Consider the following 19,286-nt stretch of genomic DNA (forward strand, 5'->3'; position numbering starts at 1 on the left):
AAATTATATAAGTTAATAGAACATTCACTCAAAGTTATCTGGTCGCTCATGTTCTCTCAACGTTAGCACAGAATATATTTTTTTTCTGGAAAAGGATGTTTAACTAAATAACTTTTTTTATGTTGTTTCAGAACGTTCAGAGAACATTCGAAAGTAACATTCCCATAATGTCTGGAAAATAATATAATGGAATGTTTTCTTAAAATGGAACGTTCGCATTAAAACAAAAACAAAAACAAAAAAACAACAAAAAAAAAAAAACTTTTGAATGCTTTTGAAATTTTGGACTCTCACAGAAGATGAACGTTTTCATGACGCTAGTTCAGATCATATTAGGTTTTTTTTTTTTTCACCAGAACTTTTTCACCATCGCAAACAATGCTATTCATTACTACTTCACATGTAACGTTTGTTAAGAACTCAGCGAGCTCCCAGATGGCCCAGTCACTAGGAGTTTGAGGTAAACCCCAGCCTGCCTTTGAGTTTTTCTGGGATGAATCAAAATAGAAAGGCAGGAAGAGGAGGAGAACATGTCTTTGAGGCTGAGCCACCCTGAGCGGACGCTGCAGAGAGCAGCACATGAAAGCAGTGTGGTTTCACGAGACCCAAACTCTCTGAACACAGATGTGCTGGCGACCACTGCTTTGTTCCTGGATATAAAAAGAACTGGAAAGAGGGGTTACGACAGATTTAATCTAAAGGATATAAAAGTAAAGTAAAATTAAGTACCAGAATATATATATCTATATATATATTCCTCAAAAGAAATGACATTTTGTGCCTTATACACGACAATCAGACATGTTTTATGTAAACAGGGCATCCGAATACTTTTTGGAGCCGCTGTTGATCTTGAGCGACATCTTGTGGACATTTATTACAAATGTTGTGAATTTCACTTTTTTTCTTTTATTAAAAAACAGGACATTAAAGAGCATTAAAAAAGAAATTGAAACAATAATAATAAAAAAAAACATTGAAGAGCATATACAGGAATTTATAGGAAAAACAAGTACATAGAAGTGAAAAAATAAAATGATTTTTCCATCGTTCCCTGACACGTCATAAAAAAAATAGAAAATTAGAGTCGATAAAATCTGGAAACACGAAACATTACCAAAGTGTTACGTATGTCATATTATTGTACAAATGCATATACTTTGTTTTCTGATGATTTGTTTTACTGACTGGAGTAAACAAAAACGAATCTTGTCTTGTTGATGATGATTGTTATCATTTTACATTATGTTTTATTGATATATTATTGTTATAAATATTATTTTAAAATGCAAAACTGATTTTTTTGTAATAGTAGTTTCAATCGGACTACAACTCCCACAATGCACCGCGGCATCGAAGGCGTGAAAATGTGCTTCCGGCGCGGAGCCGGTCTTTTTCCTGCACTGTAAACTTAAATGAAGCGGCTCTTTAGACCGAACAAACTCAATCTAGAACCATCGACCTGGACTGACCGCCGAGATGACCGAACAGATGACCGTGAGAGGGACCCTAAAGGGCCACAACGGCTGGGTGACTCAGATCGCCACGACCCCGCAGTTTCCGGACATGATTCTGTCCGCGTCCAGAGGTGTATATATACACAGTGTGTGTGTTTATATAGTAATTCAATTCAATTCAAGTTTATTTGTATAGCGCTAATTAGAAATATTGTACCATATGAATGAATTTAGAGGCCACTTTTTGCAAATAATAACAATGATATAACATTTTATATATAATGTTATATATTATATAAAGAATTAATGATAATAATTAATAATAATAATTATATTTTTTTACATTTATATATTGCTTTTCTGGGTACTTAATGCGCTTTACATTGTCTGGGGGTATCTCCTCATCCAATAGTAACGTATTTATCTATATAAATATAGATATAGATACAGTATATGTGTGTGTGTGTGTGTATGTGTTATTATTGCCATTATTTAAAAACGCATATATTTTATGTTGTAAAATAAGTCTTTTTAAATCATTTTAAATGCTTTATTTTACTCCGGAATCAAAAAAACTGCTGTTCTTCTATTCGGGTTCTGCCTTAAATATTTAATCTTTAATTATTAATCTAGGCACATTAGTTGGTTATGTAATATATTTATTTGGTTGATGAAGCCACATGTGTGTCTTGTTTGAACAGGACTTGCTCTGATGTCTCTTGTTTCTGCAGATAAGACTGTCATCATGTGGAAACTCACCCGAGATGAGACTAATTATGGTATTCCTCAGCGAGCCTTGCGTGGACACTCACACTTCGTGAGCGATGTGGTCATCTCATCAGATGGTCAGTTCGCTCTGTCGGGCTCCTGGGACGGGACTCTGCGTCTGTGGGACCTCACCACGTGAGTACAGGCTTTAACTGCTTTAAAATCTGTGCATTAATGACCTCAAACACACTTCTGCTCTTCAAATGTTGATTGTAGAGGAACCACGACCCGCCGGTTTGTGGGACACACCAAAGACGTGCTGAGCGTCGCCTTCTCCGCCGATAACCGGCAGATCGTGTCCGGCTCTCGGGACAAAACCATCAAGCTGTGGAACACGCTGGGCGTCTGCAAGTACACCATTCAGGTGAGGGAACATCCCGTGTCTTTTATGAGCCATAAAAGCCTGATGGAGCAAACATGACACTGAACAAAAAACACATATACAAGTTAATGATCCCATTAACAGCCTATTATTTGCTATGTCAGGCTTTAGAGGGTTAAAGTTGAAGATGTTTTGTTGTTCCTCAGGACGAGAGTCACACAGAGTGGGTTTCCTGCGTGCGTTTCTCTCCCAACAGCAGTAACCCAATCATCGTCTCCTGCGGCTGGGACAAGATGGTCAAGGTGAGAGCGTTTTCAGACGTGTTGTGTTTTGAAACAATGACTGAAATTGATACATTGTTGCGCTGTCTCCATGGTAACATTTCAAAGTGTTCTAAAATGTATCTATGCGAGTCACATGAGTAAAACTGTTAAACCTAAAGTTTACGATCTGGAGTCAAGATGGATTTTTCCCCCTACAACATTAACTCTTTAAAATCTGCATGTTTTATAGGTTCATAAGTTTGCACAGACAGTAAGTTTGACTCGTAGTGTTTTGTCTCTTTGAGGTGTGGAATCTGGCTAACTGTAAGCTGAAGACCAATCACATCGGACACACCGGGTTCCTGAACACCGTCACCGTTTCCCCCGATGGGTCTCTCTGTGCCTCCGGAGGAAAGGTCAGATTCCTGGTGTATGGTCCTGTTTTAGGGTCATGATCCGTAACGAAATGGAAGAAAATAAATCAAATAAGATTAAAATAAAAAATTATTAAATAAACAATACAAATTACAGTAATGAGTAGGAAAAAAAACATTATCTTGTAGCATAATAGAAATTAAGTATTGAGTATTTTTTCAGTGTAAATTGGATTTTTATATACGAAAAATTATAACTGCTTTTAAAATTTCTAGATGGCTGTCCCTTCCACAAATATGATCATATTTAGGGGTTCATATATATATATATATATATATATATATATATATATATATATATATATATATATATATATATATATATATATATATATATACCCTTGAGCAAAAAAGCAGTCCTAAATGGTTGAGGTATATTTGTAGCAATAGCCAAAAATATATGTATGGGTCACAATTATATATATATTTTTTTTTGCAGACATATAAAAAGGATTTTAAGTAAAGATCATGTTCCATAAAGATATTTTGTAAATCTCCTACCGTAAATATATCAAAACTTAACTTCGATTAGTAATATGCATTGCTAACAACTTTAAAGGAGATTTTCTCAATATTTAGATTTTTTTGCACCTTTTTAAATAGTTGCATCTCGGACAGATAGTGTCCTATCCTAACAAACCATACATCAACGGAAAGATGATTTATTCAGCTTTCAGATCATGCATAAATCTTAAAAAAAAAATTATTTACACTTAAAGCTGCAGTAGGTAACTTTTGTAAAAATATATTTTTTACATATTTATTAAACCTGTCATTATGTCCTGACAGTAGAATATGAGACAGATAATCTGTGAAAAAATCAAGCTCCTCTGGCTCCTCCCAGTGTCCTATTGCCATTTGCAGTTACAGACCGCTCCGGTTAAAAATCAACCAATCAGAGCTGCGGTCCGTAACTTTGTTTGTGTTCAAAATGTAGAAAAATGTATATAATAAGCGAGTACACCATGAATCCATTTTCCAAACCGTGTTTTTAGCTTGTCCTGAATCACTAGGGTGCACCTATAATAAGTGTTTATATTGGGACTATTTTAGATTGCTTCGGCAGCAGAGTAACCCAGTACCTTTGTGATTCTTCATAGACATAAACAGAGAGAAGTAGTTCCGGCTACAATGTTCTTCCGCAAGACGCAAGCAGTTCTGTTTATTAACCGCTAGAGCGTCAAAAGTTCCCTACCGCAGCTTTAAGACTGGTTTTGTGGTCCACGGTCAAATATAGTTCACTAAAACTAAATTAAGTGAACCTATATAAATTTTAAATAATAGTAATAATAATGATAATGACAAATGTCAAATTATAAGAACTTTTAGCAAAATTTAAATGAAAACAGAAAATATAAAGTTGAATATATTAATAAATTATAAAGGTATGTCAGAGATGCTAAAGTAATACTGGTCCATGGAATCTTAAAGTGTGTAGAATCAGTCTTTGAGTTTATTTTCTCTCATGATATAGACCGAACCATTTAAACTTCATCTTAAAGGCTAATGATTAATTATTATTTCATGCAGTTCTGTGTCCTCGTTATTCTAGAGGCTTAATCATTCTCTGTGTTCAGGATGGACAGGCCATGCTCTGGGATCTGAATGAAGGCAAGCATCTGTACACGCTGGACAGTGGAGACGTGATCAACGCGCTCTGCTTCAGTCCCAACAGATACTGGCTGTGTGCCGCCACAGGACCGAGCATCAAGATCTGGGTACCATAAACGCATCAAAGCATGTTCTTAGCACTTTGGTGATTCTTTGTGCTGGACAGTCAGCAAATATAAGCCATTTTTATATCAGCGTAATATCAGCATCATTTGTTAAAAAAAAATCATATTTGTAAACTGGGGATTTCAGTTAATCAACATTGAACATGGTCGCAACAAAGATGCCGTTTAGGTTGGTGGGTGCAATTAATTTCGGGGAATTTCTTATTTAACGATTCATTTGTCTTCACTTTGTTTTAAACTGGTGATTTCAATGAGTCAGCACTGGAAATCGTTGCAATACTTCATTGAATATCTTTGAATTATGTTACATTTTTACAATTGCGTAAGAGTTGGTGAATTCAGTTCCATTGGTAAATCAGATCAAACTGTCCGTTTCAAAAATGTAATGAATTAAACATCAAACTTAATGTTGTATTTGACTAGTGTTTTCAAATAATCAGTGCTGGAAATCATAGCAGTGCATGTTAAATTTAAAATGGACTGAGATTAATTTGGTAGGTTCAAACCATTTTGGTGAATCCGTTCAAACTGTTCAAGACTTTGATTCATTCATTCATAATAATTAATTTGTGTCAGCAGTTAAAGTTGATTTTTTTTTTGACTCATTATTTCCGTTAATCAAAATGGTCAATTTTGAACATGCATTGCACTGATTTCCAGTGATGGTTAATTGAAATCAACAAATAAAAACAATTTACTGGTGACACAGTTGAGTTGTTAAATCAAAGTCAGTTTGAACTCAAATCACTGAGATTTTTTTAATTTACCAACCATCATGCCATCTTTTTTGATTTTGAGAGCTGGCATTAGAGTTGCAAAATTGAAAAACCAGTAGTTCAAACCGTCAGCTGACTCTGATTTGACAATTCACTACTGAATGTTATTATATATAAAAACTATTTTATGAGTAATCGAGATTAAATAGCATGTGCTAATTGTTAAACAACTGCAGAAACTGGTTTGTTCTAGATTTTTATTATAAGTGCACTACACTTGTCTACTTGAATGAATGTCAATATGAATATTTGGTTTCTCCACAGGATCTGGAGGGAAAGATCATCGTTGATGAGCTCAGACAGGAAGTCATCACCACTAACAGCAAGGCTGAGCCGCCCCAGTGCACGTCTCTGGCCTGGTCTGCTGACGGACAGGTGTGTGTGTGTGTGTGTGTGTGTGAGTGAGTGAGTGAGATCACTGGACTGAGTTATATTTCCTGCTAATACTGTCAAAAACACACAAGGTTTACATATAAACACAGTTGGTTATGTTTCAAATTAAAGTAAACACGGCAAAAATGGCTGCCTGTAGCTCTTAAAGTGACAGCAGCCTAATTTTGTGTTCACACCAAACGCGAATAGAGCGTCAAATTCGCGTCTACCGCGCCTAGTTTGCCACTTGACCATTTTGAGATCATTCGCGCGTGAAATTAACTTCACAACAGACGCGAATTCGCGTCATGGGGGGGCTTCTGCCAGCTGAGTTCACGCTGCATTTTCAACCGCCATTTTTATTCGGATAATGTTCAAAATATTACTGTTATTGTGTCATGAAATGTAGTTTTAAAAGTATTTCAGGCGAGAATGTAGTTGTTTTAAACTCAAATATGCGGTTTATTTATAATGACAGCGTCTATTTAAAAAATGTGTTTCGCCGATCTCGGAGATGAGCTCCATGCGATCAGCGGGAGCTCCGTCAGCATGTATCCGCAGAGAGCAGCCTCAGCTCGGATAGATCTTCTGACATTTGCCGCTGGCTCTGTTGTGTCTTTAGTGGTTCAAGATAAAATATAATTCGTTTGGGGTAAAATGAAACGTTTCTTCTCTTTGGCCTTTATTCAATTTATCTATTAATATGTTATATATATATATATATATATAGGTCATTTTTATTCCTGTCTCAATAGAAATATTAACTTTTGTCATATAGCTTCGGATGACTGCTCACTGACAACATCAGTCGTTCCTCCTTGTTGAATGAGTGGAGAAGGGTATTCCTGCACAACCGGGGCTGCAGGAACATACTGTTGAATGAGTGACTCCTAGCAGGCTCCTGATTGGTTAACGCGGCGCGAATTGACGCCAAAGTTAAAATTTTTCAACTCGGGCGGCAGACGCGAATTCGCGTCAAACACTAAATGCACAAAAAGCACCATTTGCGCTTAACGCGCGTTTCGCGCGGAGCGCTCTATTCGCGCGTCAATTCGCGGCATTCACGCGAACTGGACGCGCGAATGAGGCGAATTCGCGTCTTCCGCGCCGCGCTTAACGCCCCATTCGTGCCGCGAGACCTCCAGACGCGCGTAAACGCGCCTTTGCATTGACTTAACATTGAAATCATTCGCGCCAGACGCTCTATTCGCGTTTGGTGTGAACACAGCATAATAGTACCATACATGCTGCTGCTTATCGTTAAAGGGACAGTTCACCCAAAAATTCTAATTCTGTCGTTATGTACTCACTCTAATGTTGTCCCAAACCTGCATTCATTTCTTTCTTGTGTCGAACACAAGATATTTTGAAGAATGTGGTTAACTAGACACCTGTTGTAGTCATTGACTTTGATAATAGGAAAAAAATAAACACTATTGAAGGCATCTGTTCGGTTGCCACGTTCTTCAAAATAACTTTTGTGTTCAACGGAAGAAAGAAACTCATTCAGGTTTAAACGATTTGAGAGGGAGTAAATAATAACAGATTTTTCATTTTTTGGCGAACTGTCCCTTTAAATGTAAAAAAAAAAACTGAAGAACTTTGACTGAAGAACTTTAATACAGTTGCTTTAATAAAAATCAATGTATAATTTATGCAGTGAAATGAATGTAGTGTTTTTTTTTTTACCTTTTGTTACAACTTGCTAAATAGTAAACAAAGAATCATGATAAAATCCTGAATCGTGATTTTGAAAAGATTTGTGATTATATCTAATATAAACCAACTGCACAACTAAAAAGAGTTGTATTAACTGCATTATTATTATTATTTCATCCTCAGACTCTCTTTGCTGGATACACAGACAACCTGATCAGAGTTTGGCAGGTGACCATCGGAACCCGATAAAGATGTACATTTCAAAGAACAGAATGCAAAATATGGAAAATTGAATAAAAAAATGTAATGAAATAAAACCGATCTTGTCCTTGTTAGTATTTTTCTCTTGTGGCTAATGGAAATTTGTAGTATATTAATGCAATTTCCATTGATTCTTTATGTAATTATATCTATCTTTTATATTAATTTGTTATATTACTTGTGATTTAATCTCATCATCATCTAAATGTATATGTATATTATATACCAGTTTATGAATGATTGAGCAGAACTTTGCAACATTTATACACCTACTGTACAATTGTGAAAATTTACTATAAATATAATGTATTTCTAATTTCCATTTTACTATATCAGTAACCTGGGTTCCAAATGCTACATGTAGTAACTATTTTATGGTTTTTATATTGTCCAGAATTAAGCAATGACTGGTTTTGGGCTTTGCAAGCCATTAAATATTGGTGGAATATCTTCTTTTTAGAGAAAAAACATCCTAACAATCGCAGCTAATTTAGTTTTATTGTCAGTGATGATGTCTAAAAAAAAAAAAAAAACAAGACAGTAGTACAAAGAAAGGCTGAATTAGTCTGGAATTTTTTTTTAAAGTCGCAAAAAATTCGGATATTAATGAAATGTGTTCTTGTTAGGATAATCTCTACTTTGTGAGTACAGTCCTTCATCGACCATTCGTGGACATAATGTCAATTGATAGGGAAGCCTTACAAGTTTTTTTTTTAATATATATTATCATTAGATATATAGTTTGTGCATGTTGCATGTTTATGCATTGTGTTTTATTGTGCACACGCACAAAGCGTTACAACGAACAGCAGAAAATAAGTGCGCAGTAGGAAACCATAATGGGGCGGTGCCTTACCGTCTCTGGCCAATCATAGAACGACATAGAAACACTGTCGTCCAATCACTGCGTGTTTTATTCCAGCGGACTCATGCGGTGCTATAAAGATAGCCACGAGCGAGTCTTCTAAGCGAGAGTCCATTTTGGAAAAGCGGCTTTTTCAAGCGCCAATATTTTACAGTAAGCCAGTTAATTTAAATTTTAATTTGGGTGGTTAGCGGCGTTGTGTTATTTTATGTTACACACAATTACATTTTAGACTGAAATGCCTGTTTAATGCGCCCGACGCAGTCAAAATAATGTAAACGCGATCGTGCAGCTAGCTTAGCCTTTGCATGCTACTTTCGCGCTTAGCGGCGTGAATGAATCGTTTTATTTGTTTGTTTCAAACCACATAGCTCTTATGCGTTTCTAACACATTTTTACACACTATTTTTGTGTGTGTTTTTAAAAAAGCTTAGATTGAAATCGAGCGTTTGCGTTGAATCCGACGGTGTAAACACGCGGCTACTCGATTATTCTAGCATGTGTAAACTAACGTTAAATCAAATTTCTTGTGCTCCAAAGGTAAACAAAAGCTACTACGATGGCCGACGCAGAGCATCAGTTAATGGAGACCTCTGAGAACGGGAACGAGGAGGATTTTAACGGAGCGGAGGAGGAGAACGGAGCATCTGAGGGAGGACAGATCAACGCCAGCAAGGGCGAGGAAGACGCGGGGTGAGAAAACCAACGCTTTCATAATTCATGTGGCGTCTCTGTGGGTCTTTGTTTAACAGAGGGGGAGGGTTCTGCTACTAGTTTTTGGATATGAGGGTTGTTTGGGAATGAATCTTAACTCTAAAATCGCAAACACGCCGTCTGCAGTCGCTTTATTAAACCCAACATTGGAAACCGTTTTCATTTAGCCGAATAGTAGCCTGTTTATTGTTGCCAAGCAACTGTGTCTCTATATATTGTATATGGAAATGTTCGTCCAATCAGAATTGGAGTTAGCTGTCAATAGTCCCCGCCTATTTTTCATTTGTTTCATGTGTGGTTTTTTTCCACCTTAATTTCACTCCATTTAGGGATTTTTGAACATTCTTAAAGGGAGTAGGGTATTAATGCATTACCAGAGGTTGCCATATATATATATATATATATATATATATGGTTTTTTTCCACCTTAATTTCACTCCATTTAGGGATTTTTGAACATTCTTAAAGGGAGTAGGGTATTAATGCATTACCAGAGGTTGCCATATATATATATATATATATATATATATATATATATATATATATATATATATATATATATATATATATATATATATATATATATATATATATATATTCTTGCTATTATTTCCTGTATTTAAGTTATTTGGTTGTTTAGTTGCATAATGTAACATTTAATTATTGTCCTCACCAACCTCTAAACATACCTGTTGAAAATAACCAAATTTGTGTGTGTTCTTCTGGTTTTAAATTCCATTGTCTTGGAAAGAAAAGCTTGTCAAGACCTTTAATTTTTGTCCAGTAAAATGTTTGTTGGAGGACTCAGCTGGGACACCAGTAAGAAAGACCTGAAGGACTACTTTTCAAAGTTCGGAGAGGTGACTGACTGCACAATAAAGATGGATTCAAACACCGGCCGCTCACGAGGGTTTGGGTTCATCTTGTTCAAAGAAGCAGAAAGCGTGGACAAGGTATGGATGCTTTCGCTTCCCTTAAATCCAGACACTTGTGTAGTGGCAGGGGTTCACGTCTCTTCATTTGTAAGGTGCTAGAGCAAAAGGAGCACAGGCTAGACGGCCGACAGATCGATCCCAAGAGAGCCATGGCCATTAAGAAAGAGCCCGCCAAGAAGATCTTTGTCGGTGGCCTTAACCCCGAAACCACAGAAGAGAAGGTCCGTGAATACTTCGGGGCCTTCGGAGAGGTGAGTTTTGACTCAAAGCATAAAAACATCTGCTTTTGTCATCCGACTTACATTAATGTTGTACCTTTTGCAGATTGAAACGATTGAACTTCCAATGGATCCAAAGACGAGCAAAAGGAGAGGCTTTGTCTTCATCACGTTCAAGGACGAATCCGATGTCAAAAAGATCCTGGAGAAGAAATACCATAATGTCTGTGGAAGCAAGGTAACGAACGGGAAGGAAGACCTTGTATGTATTTTTCAGATTTCTCTAATATTTTATGATTTGTTACAGTGTGACCGTTATAAATTTATGGAGACTTGTTTGTGCAATGGGATTAAAAAAAAAACTTAATTAGGACTTTTTATTTTTTAATGGCAAGATATGAATGTAGAATTGAATTGGAAAAGTCCGAAATGTGAGCCAGATTAAATTTTACCTAAAATGTATTTTATTGAAACTCCAACTTCACAACTGACTGTTTCCTCCACCTTTCTTTAATTGCAAGAGTAAAAAATTGTAAATCTTATTATTCACAATTTTATCTTCCCTAAATCGCAAATGGAGAGGTGTCAAGTCATTTTACTACCTTCCTCTAAATTGCAAGGTGTCTGGTCCAAATTTAGATTTTTTTTTTTGTTCCCATTGCTACTATCATTTTTGTATACATGTGTTTGAGTAACCATTTATCTTTACATTTAGTGCTAGAAATTGTGCATTTATTTGCCTTTTGCCTCTGTTTTGTGTTTGTTTTCAGTGTGAGATCAAAATCGCCCAGCCCAAGGAAATCTACCAGCAGCAGCAGTACGGCGCTCGCGGAGGCTTCGGAGGTCGTGGCAGGGGTCGCGGGGGTAAGCGGCATGCTTTTAGTTGCTAAAGTATGCACATTATTCTAAACCCCATTTTCAGTCCTTGAACCAATTGTGTCGGTTTCCTCAGGCCCAGGCCAGAACTGGAACCAGGGCTACAACAGCTACGGGAGCCAAGGCTACGGTGGCCCGCAGGGCTATGGTGGTTATGGTGGCTATGGAGGTTATGGTGGCTATGGGAACTATGACTACTCCTCTGGGTATTATGGATATGGTGGTGGTTATGACTACAGTAAGTTGGCATCTTCCAAACACTCATGATCATCCTGGGTTTGCTTCCATATTCACTCATTCACATGTTTTGTATTGGTTTCTCCAGACCAGGGCGATGGGAGCTATGGGAAAACACCTAGACGTGGAGGCCACCAGAGCTACAAGCCATACTGAGCATGCAGAACAGGTAGTGTATAACTTTATCAACAGATTAACGTGTTTGCTTCGTTATTGATTAGTTGGGATTTAAAATGTTATTTTTACAAAGTAACATTGATTTAAATGGGAAGTATTATAGAGTTTTTTTTTTTTTTTTTTTTTTTTTGGACTAATCCTTGTACAGGTGCTGGTCATAAATGAAATATCAAAGTTGATTTTTCACCAATTCCATTCAAAAAATGAAACTTGTACATTATATTCATTCACTACACACAGACCGATATATTTCAAATGTTTAATTTTTTTTTTTTGGTTATAACTAAGGAAAATCCCAATTAGTACTGCAATGACGCGTCAACGTCATCGATTTACGTCACACTTTGTTTACATCTCGTGTAATGGGATACTGGGAATGGAGAAAGTTGCATTCTATCACAAAAACAGAGACCACTGTTATCAAAAGTATGGGAATACTTTAAACAGAGGACAAATAAAATGGCCCTTTGTTCCCTTTGCAAAACCGACATGGTGTACCACGGCAGCACAACTGCGATTCGCGAGCACCTTGCACCATCTTGGCGATCTCCAGTGTTACGGTTTAACTGGTTACCGTGTGATTTGGTGACCTACTTCCTGGTTCAGGTCTGATATTCTTGCGCTTGTGGCATTCTGAAAAGTTGATGTTTTTAACTCAGTGCGGATGCGCCTGAAAAAAAAAATGAGCACGTCGCTGCCATTATGAGCGCGCTTATCACGCGCCTACATTGGAAATAACGAACTTGAGCGCGCAAAAGACGTTATATGTGAAGCGCGCCGCGAGACAACAGTCACAAACCACCGAGCTACCCCGAATCAGCTCCAGATCTCTGGAAACCATGCTAAACCATAGCAGAACCCTGACTACATTTTATGGTTTGTGATGCTAAAGAACATTTCATGACGTCTCAGACAACTGTAAATTTATGGCTACTGTGGTTTAATTATAAGCGTTATCATAAACTCATGTTTACATAGTAAAATTTTCTTTGGCTCTTTATTATTTTATACTGTAAAAACTTCAACCACATTGGTTGAAAATGAAAAAAGGCTGAAATATTAGTTTTTTTAAGTTATCCAAAGGATTCATTAGCTAATTAAAAAACATTAGATTATTTATTGTAATACAAATAATCATTAGATTAGTCGTCAGAAATAATTGTTAGTTGCAGCTCTAATCCCAATTTCAGTATCTCAGGTAATTATAATATTGTGAAAAGGTTCAATATTGAAGACACTTGATGCCACACTCTAGCTAATCAGATAAATAACTCAAAACACCTGCAAAGACCTTTAAATGGTCTCTCAGTCTAGAGTACACAATCATGGGGAACACTGCTGACAGTTGTCCAAAAGACGACCATTGATACCTTGCACAAGGAGGGGCACGACACAAAAGGTCATTGCAAAAGAGACTGGCTGTTCACAGAGCTCTGTGTCTAAGCACATTAATAGAGAGGGGAAGGAGAAGATGTGATCGAAAAAAAAAAAAAGTGTACAAGCAATAGGGATAACTGCACCCTGGAGAGGATTGTGAAACAAAATCCATTCAAAAATGTGGGGGAGATTCACAAATTGGACTACAGCTGGAGTCAGTGCTTCAAGAACCACTACGCACAGATGTGTGCAAGACATGGGTTTCAGCTTCACATTCCTTGTGTAAAGCCACCCTTGAACAACAGACAGAGTCAGAAGCGTCGTGCTTGGGCTAAAGACAAAAAGGATTGGACTGCAGCTGCGTGGTCCAAAGTTATGTTCTCTGATGAAAGTAAATTTAGCATTGCCTTTGGAAATCAGGGTCCCAGAGTCTGGAGGAAGAGAGGAGAGGCACACAATCCACGTTGCTTGAGGTCCAGTGAGCAGTGCCACAGACTGATCAACTCCATGCCACGCCGCATTGCTGCAGTAATTCAGGCAAAAGGAGCCCAAACTAAGTATTGACTGCTGTATACGCTCATACTTTTCATGTTCATACTTTTCAATTGGCCAAAAATCCTTTCTTATGTATTGGTCTTAAGTCATATTCAAATTTCCTGAGATACTGAATTTGGGGTTATATATATATATATATATATATATATATATATATAATATTTTGATGATTCTAATTCTATGACCAGCACCTGTAATGGGTTTAAGTGAACAATGGACTGGGTCCTTTGCTCTGCAAATGCATGCTGCTTGCTTTGACATTTTCTAACCTGCCACTGACCGTCTCTCTGTATCCCAACAGGACTGAAGTATTCCCAAACACCAGGAGTCTGACCATGATGACAACCACAGTTCACTCACACACACACACACACACACGCGCGCATGCGGGCTCTTTCCTTTTAGCGGACGAGATCATGACCCATTTGTACAGAACCGATTAATGGGGGAAGCAATGTCACACTTCCACATTTTTATTTTAATTTTATTTTCCTTTTGTCCACATTTCCAGAGATGGAAGTGTTATTTTTACTGTACTTTTTGGTACCTTTTTTGAATAATGTATTGTATGGTTGTATTTTACATGTCTACTGGATTTGCCACATGAGGTTCGGGAGCTGCCAGAGCTTTTGAAATAAAACAATTTTTGAGTAAATTTTTCTCCATGTTTCCCGACGCTTGTTCTGCTTCCTGTTGCGTAGCGTAGGAGAGCCGTTGAAGACCCCAGAGTCCTGTGAATGTCAGCGTTTTGGGTAATGCATCTAATAGTGATTGGAAATTTCATCTTTTTGTTAGCTGCTTTTTTTTTTTTTTTTTTTTTTGACTTGCTTTCTCCGTTATAATGCTAAAGTTGTATCTTTGTCAGTTAGGATATTTGCTAGCGACCAGTAATGTTGCTTATTGAAATCTCATTCCTATAGTGTTTTTGGTAGAAATAAATGATTTGTAAGTTTTTGTTTGTGTTCTTTTACTGGCTAATGTTAATTGTCAATCTTAATAGTTTAAAGGGTGACTTTTTTATTTTCTTTATATATTTATTTTTATAAAGTTTATGGGGATTTTTGAAGCGACCACTTTGAACCCTTATGACTTAGCACACTTATGACTTTGCATTAACTACGTGTTTTCTGAAGGATATATATATTTATTATTTTATTTTTTTTACAATTGTGGACTAAAACTGCGTTTTTTAAAAACTTTTTTTCAGAGAAATTTAAGTTTATGCTTGAAACCGTAACAAACGTTCATCAAACTATTTTTTTGACTCCACTGGCTGATTTAAATATTTACTATTTAAATCACATTGAAATGTAAAAATGCTGATGCCTTAATGTGAATGATGCAACAATCTTCAGCAAATGTTTCATTTGTTTCCATCCATGTTTTGGATCGTTCCTTCAAGTCTGAGGTTGTGTTTGGGATTGCGTTCTTTCATTCTAGCCTTACTGTTGCGGTTATATAGCTACTAGATTTAAATTTTCTATGTTCTAAGGATATTTGAATTGAGTGTACTTAATTTGGCAAATGATTTTAATGATGCATTAGTGCATATCAATATTTTTCTAGCAGGCAGTATACAGTGTACACTATGCAGTATTGAGTGCTTAGTACAGACTTTTAGGTTTATTCAAATATTGCGTTGTACACCATGCACATCACAGTTTTGCTCCTAAACGAAGCTCGTACAGGTGAAACATGAATCGCTCGAATCATTTAAAGAACCGATTCAAAATGATGAATCGATTTGGAATTATATTCACTGGAGTTGTGAGAAAAGTAAACGGGGTTAAGTTGGAAGACAAGAAAAAGAAATATGGAAATACTGTATGTAATACAGTGCTTTAAGTGGCCCAAAAGAGGTGCCGGTACTGTATTATAGCAAAAAATATATTTTCTTTTTTTTTTTTTTGATGACTCCTCTCATCCCCTGAGGTAACAACAACTATATTGAAGGGCTTTTATATACAGCAGTCAACAGGCGACCTTAATAATAAATCCTTTTATTAGTTCGTGGATTTGCTTGAGCTAGAAAGAACTACTGAACATAAATCAAATGTGCAAAAGGATTTAAAAAATACCCTTAGAAAGAGCTACTGCATTACTGCATTCAAACATCCAAACTGACTCAAATGATTCGCGAACCCGCTTTGAACTCCCGAACTGACTCAAATGATTCGCGAACCCGTTACGAACTCCCGAACTGATTCAAATGATTCGCGAACCCGCTTTGAACTCCCGAACTGACTCAGGTGATTCGCGAACTCGCTAAGTACTCCCGAACTGATTCAAATGATCCACGAAGCCGCTCCGAACTCCCGAACTGATCCAAATGATTCTTGATCACCAAACTGACTCAAATGATTCGCGTACCCACTTTGAACTCCCGAACTGATTCAAATGATCCGCGAACCCGCTACGAACTCTCGAATTGATTCAATTTTAACATAAATTGGTCAGACAAACATAGTAAGCAAAAACTGAAATCAATTATAGCAAAACACAAATTTAACCAGTTAATGAAAGGACCAACAAGAATAACAAAAACAAGTAAAACTCTTATTGATTTGGTATTTACAAATAAACCTGAACGGGTATTAAAAACATATAATCTTTTGACAGGTTTGTCTGACCATAACATGATCCTGGTTGTTAGGAAATTAACAAAGAAACGTTTGCAGAATAATTTTCATCAAATCTTTAAACCAGGAAAAGTAGGTATTCCTCAGAGTAAAATGTTAAAATTTGAAAATGATATGAGAAACACAAATTGGGATGATGTATTACAAATTGGTGAATTGGACAAAAACAGTGAAACTGTGATGAGAACTAGTGAAAAAACTATTCAAAAATACACACAACCGCTAAAATGTAGACAAAATGTATCTCTACCATGGTTAAATTCAGATATCTATCAGCTAATGAAAAAGAGAGAAATAGCCTTGAAAAAGTAATTGCTTACAAAAACGCAGACAGATATACATTTTAAATCATTAAGAAATGAAGTAATTAGTGATATGAGGACCCTTACGAAAATTAACCATGGTTTTACTACAAATAAAACCAAAAAACCATGGTTACTGTAGTTAAACCATGGTAACCACAAATTAACCATGGTTTTGCTATATTAACCATAGTTTAACCATGGTATTTGTAGTAAATCTGTGGTTTTACAAATGGCAGTCAATACGCCAAAAAACCATGGGTTACTACAGTTTTACTATAATAAAACCATGGTTATTTTTCGTAAGGGGAAGGCAAAAACTGCATATTTTGAGCAATTGGTTACAGAATCATGAGGAAATAGCTCATCTCTTTGGAAGTGTATAAATAAACTTTCTAAAAAAGAGGGTACACAAAAAAAACCTTTAGTGGAGCTGAACATAAATGGTAGATTAAGTACTGATAGCACTGAAATTGCCAATGAATTTAATAGATATTTTACTCAGTCTGTGGAAGAGCTTGCTATGTGTTTTAAAACTATACAACTACCTCAAAATGTAATAAATGGCACACCCTCATCCTTTCATATTTCTGAGGTTGATGAACATAAGATACTTCAGATTATTAATCAACTGAATAACTCAAGGGCTCAAGATATATTTGGAATGGGTACTGCATTTGTAAAAACATATAGTGCTTGTTTGATAAAGCCCTTGGTAAATCTGATAAATTTATCAATTAGAGAAAATAAATTACTAGTATTGTAACTCCAATTTTCAAAGCAGGATCAGCTGATGAGGTTCAGAATCAGTGTGTTAAAATTAATAATTCAAGATCAGCTTTACGAAATAATAATATGGGTCTCCCTCAAGGGTCAATTTTGGGCCCATTGTTGTTTTCCTTATATGTTAATGATTTTCCAAACTGTTGTAAGCAAACAAAATGTCAGTTATATGCAGATGACACAGTCATTTATGTATCTGCAAAGACTCCAAGTTTAGCCGCAGAAATATTAACAAATGAAATGATTGGTGTGTCACAGTGGTTACAGAACAGTTGTTTGACCCTGAACTGTACAAAAACTGTCTCAATGTGTTTTTCAATCAGAAAGAAGGAAATGAGTGGTTTTATAATTAAGATCAATCAAACGGAAATTGAAACAGTTTTAATTTTACATATTTAGGTGTTATTTTAGACTCTCATTTGAAATTTGATATGCATGTTAAGAAGCTATGTAGAACAATCAAAACATATCTGAATTGTTTTTACATGATTAGACCATATATATCCTCGAAAGCAGCCAAGTTATACATGCATGCAATGATTTTTTCACACTTATCTTACTGTGTGACTGTCTGGAGTCAGGTTTCTCAACTGACTATTAAACCTGTTAGATCCCTATATAAACAAACACTAAAAGTTTTGGATAAGAAACCAACCAGATGGCATCACTGTAGCATTTTACAAAAATATAGTTTGCTTAGTTTTGAAAAATTTATAAATTCATCTGTTATTAAAATGTTTTTTACATTTTTAAACAATCTTGCGCCAAAAGTTATATGCAAATTAATATCAAAACAGAGTAGTAGGGGGATCGCTACAAGAGATGCAACTACACAGAACTGTATAGCACCACAGAGAAAAACTAAATTTGCACAATCTACATTTACAGTTCAAGGTACATTGTTAAGGAACAGCTTGTCAGCTGAATTGAAAATGCAAGGACAGTTGGATATTTTTCAAACAAAACTGAAAAAGTGGTTCAAACAAAAGCAGATATGTGAACATTGATGGTTGTACATAGACTTATTTGTTTATTTTATTTTATTTAATTTGTTGTTGTTGTTTTGTTTTTGTTTTTTTAGCCTAACCAGGGACTGGGGCTGCAAATTAGCCTTTGGCTAGAAGCCTATGTGTAGAGCATCGGCTGCATGAAACTGTAGCAATGTTATACTGCATTGTCCCTGTTAAATAAACTGAAAAAAAAGAGAAAAAGATCCGCGAAGCCGCTATGAACTTCCGAACTGATTCAAATGATCCGCGAACCTGCTATGAACTCTCGAATTGATTCAAATGATCCGCGAAGCTGCTCCGAACTCCCGAACTGATTCAAATGATTCGTGATCACCAAACTGATTTAAATGATTCGCGAACCCGCTCCGAACTCTCGAATTTATTCAAATGATTCGCGAACCCGCTCCGAACTCTCAAATTTATTCAAATGATTCGCGAACCCGCTCCGAACTCCTGACCTGACTCAAATGATTCGCGAACCGGCTCCGAACTCTCGAATTGATTCAAATGATCCGCGAACCTGCTCCGAACTCCCGAACTGATTCAAATG

General features: G+C 36.3%; 2 protein-coding genes across 3 annotated transcripts; both read left to right on the forward strand.

Moving 5' to 3' along the window:
* The first annotated feature begins 1,362 nt into the window (after positions 1-1,362).
* LOC127941814 (guanine nucleotide-binding protein subunit beta-2-like 1) lies at positions 1,363-8,104 on the forward strand. The gene is made up of 8 exons (XM_052537252.1): positions 1,363-1,588; positions 2,189-2,360; positions 2,442-2,589; positions 2,754-2,849; positions 3,116-3,226; positions 4,822-4,962; positions 6,021-6,131; positions 7,971-8,104. Exons 1-8 carry the CDS (start codon positions 1,480-1,482, stop codon positions 8,034-8,036), a joined length of 954 nt encoding a protein of 317 aa, XP_052393212.1. The 5' UTR covers positions 1,363-1,479; the 3' UTR covers positions 8,037-8,104.
* An 837-nt stretch (positions 8,105-8,941) lies between these two features.
* On the forward strand, positions 8,942-14,657 carry LOC127941815 (heterogeneous nuclear ribonucleoprotein A/B-like). 2 transcript variants are annotated; one of them, XM_052537253.1, is made up of 9 exons: positions 8,942-9,066; positions 9,454-9,606; positions 10,412-10,580; positions 10,655-10,813; positions 10,887-11,042; positions 11,551-11,644; positions 11,733-11,894; positions 11,982-12,062; positions 14,304-14,657. In XM_052537253.1, exons 2-8 carry the CDS (start codon positions 9,473-9,475, stop codon positions 12,047-12,049), a joined length of 942 nt encoding a protein of 313 aa, XP_052393213.1. In that variant the 5' UTR covers positions 8,942-9,066; positions 9,454-9,472; the 3' UTR covers positions 12,050-12,062; positions 14,304-14,657. The 2 variants fall into 2 exon arrangements, with proteins under 2 accessions (XP_052393213.1, XP_052393214.1); XM_052537254.1 differs by having other exon boundaries at positions 8,943-9,066; positions 10,887-11,018.
* Positions 14,658-19,286: the final 4,629 nt, after the last annotated feature.

The sequence above is a fragment of the Carassius gibelio genome, chromosome A21, assembly GCF_023724105.1.
Source record: "Carassius gibelio isolate Cgi1373 ecotype wild population from Czech Republic chromosome A21, carGib1.2-hapl.c, whole genome shotgun sequence".
Lineage (NCBI taxonomy): Eukaryota > Metazoa > Chordata > Actinopteri > Cypriniformes > Cyprinidae > Carassius > Carassius gibelio.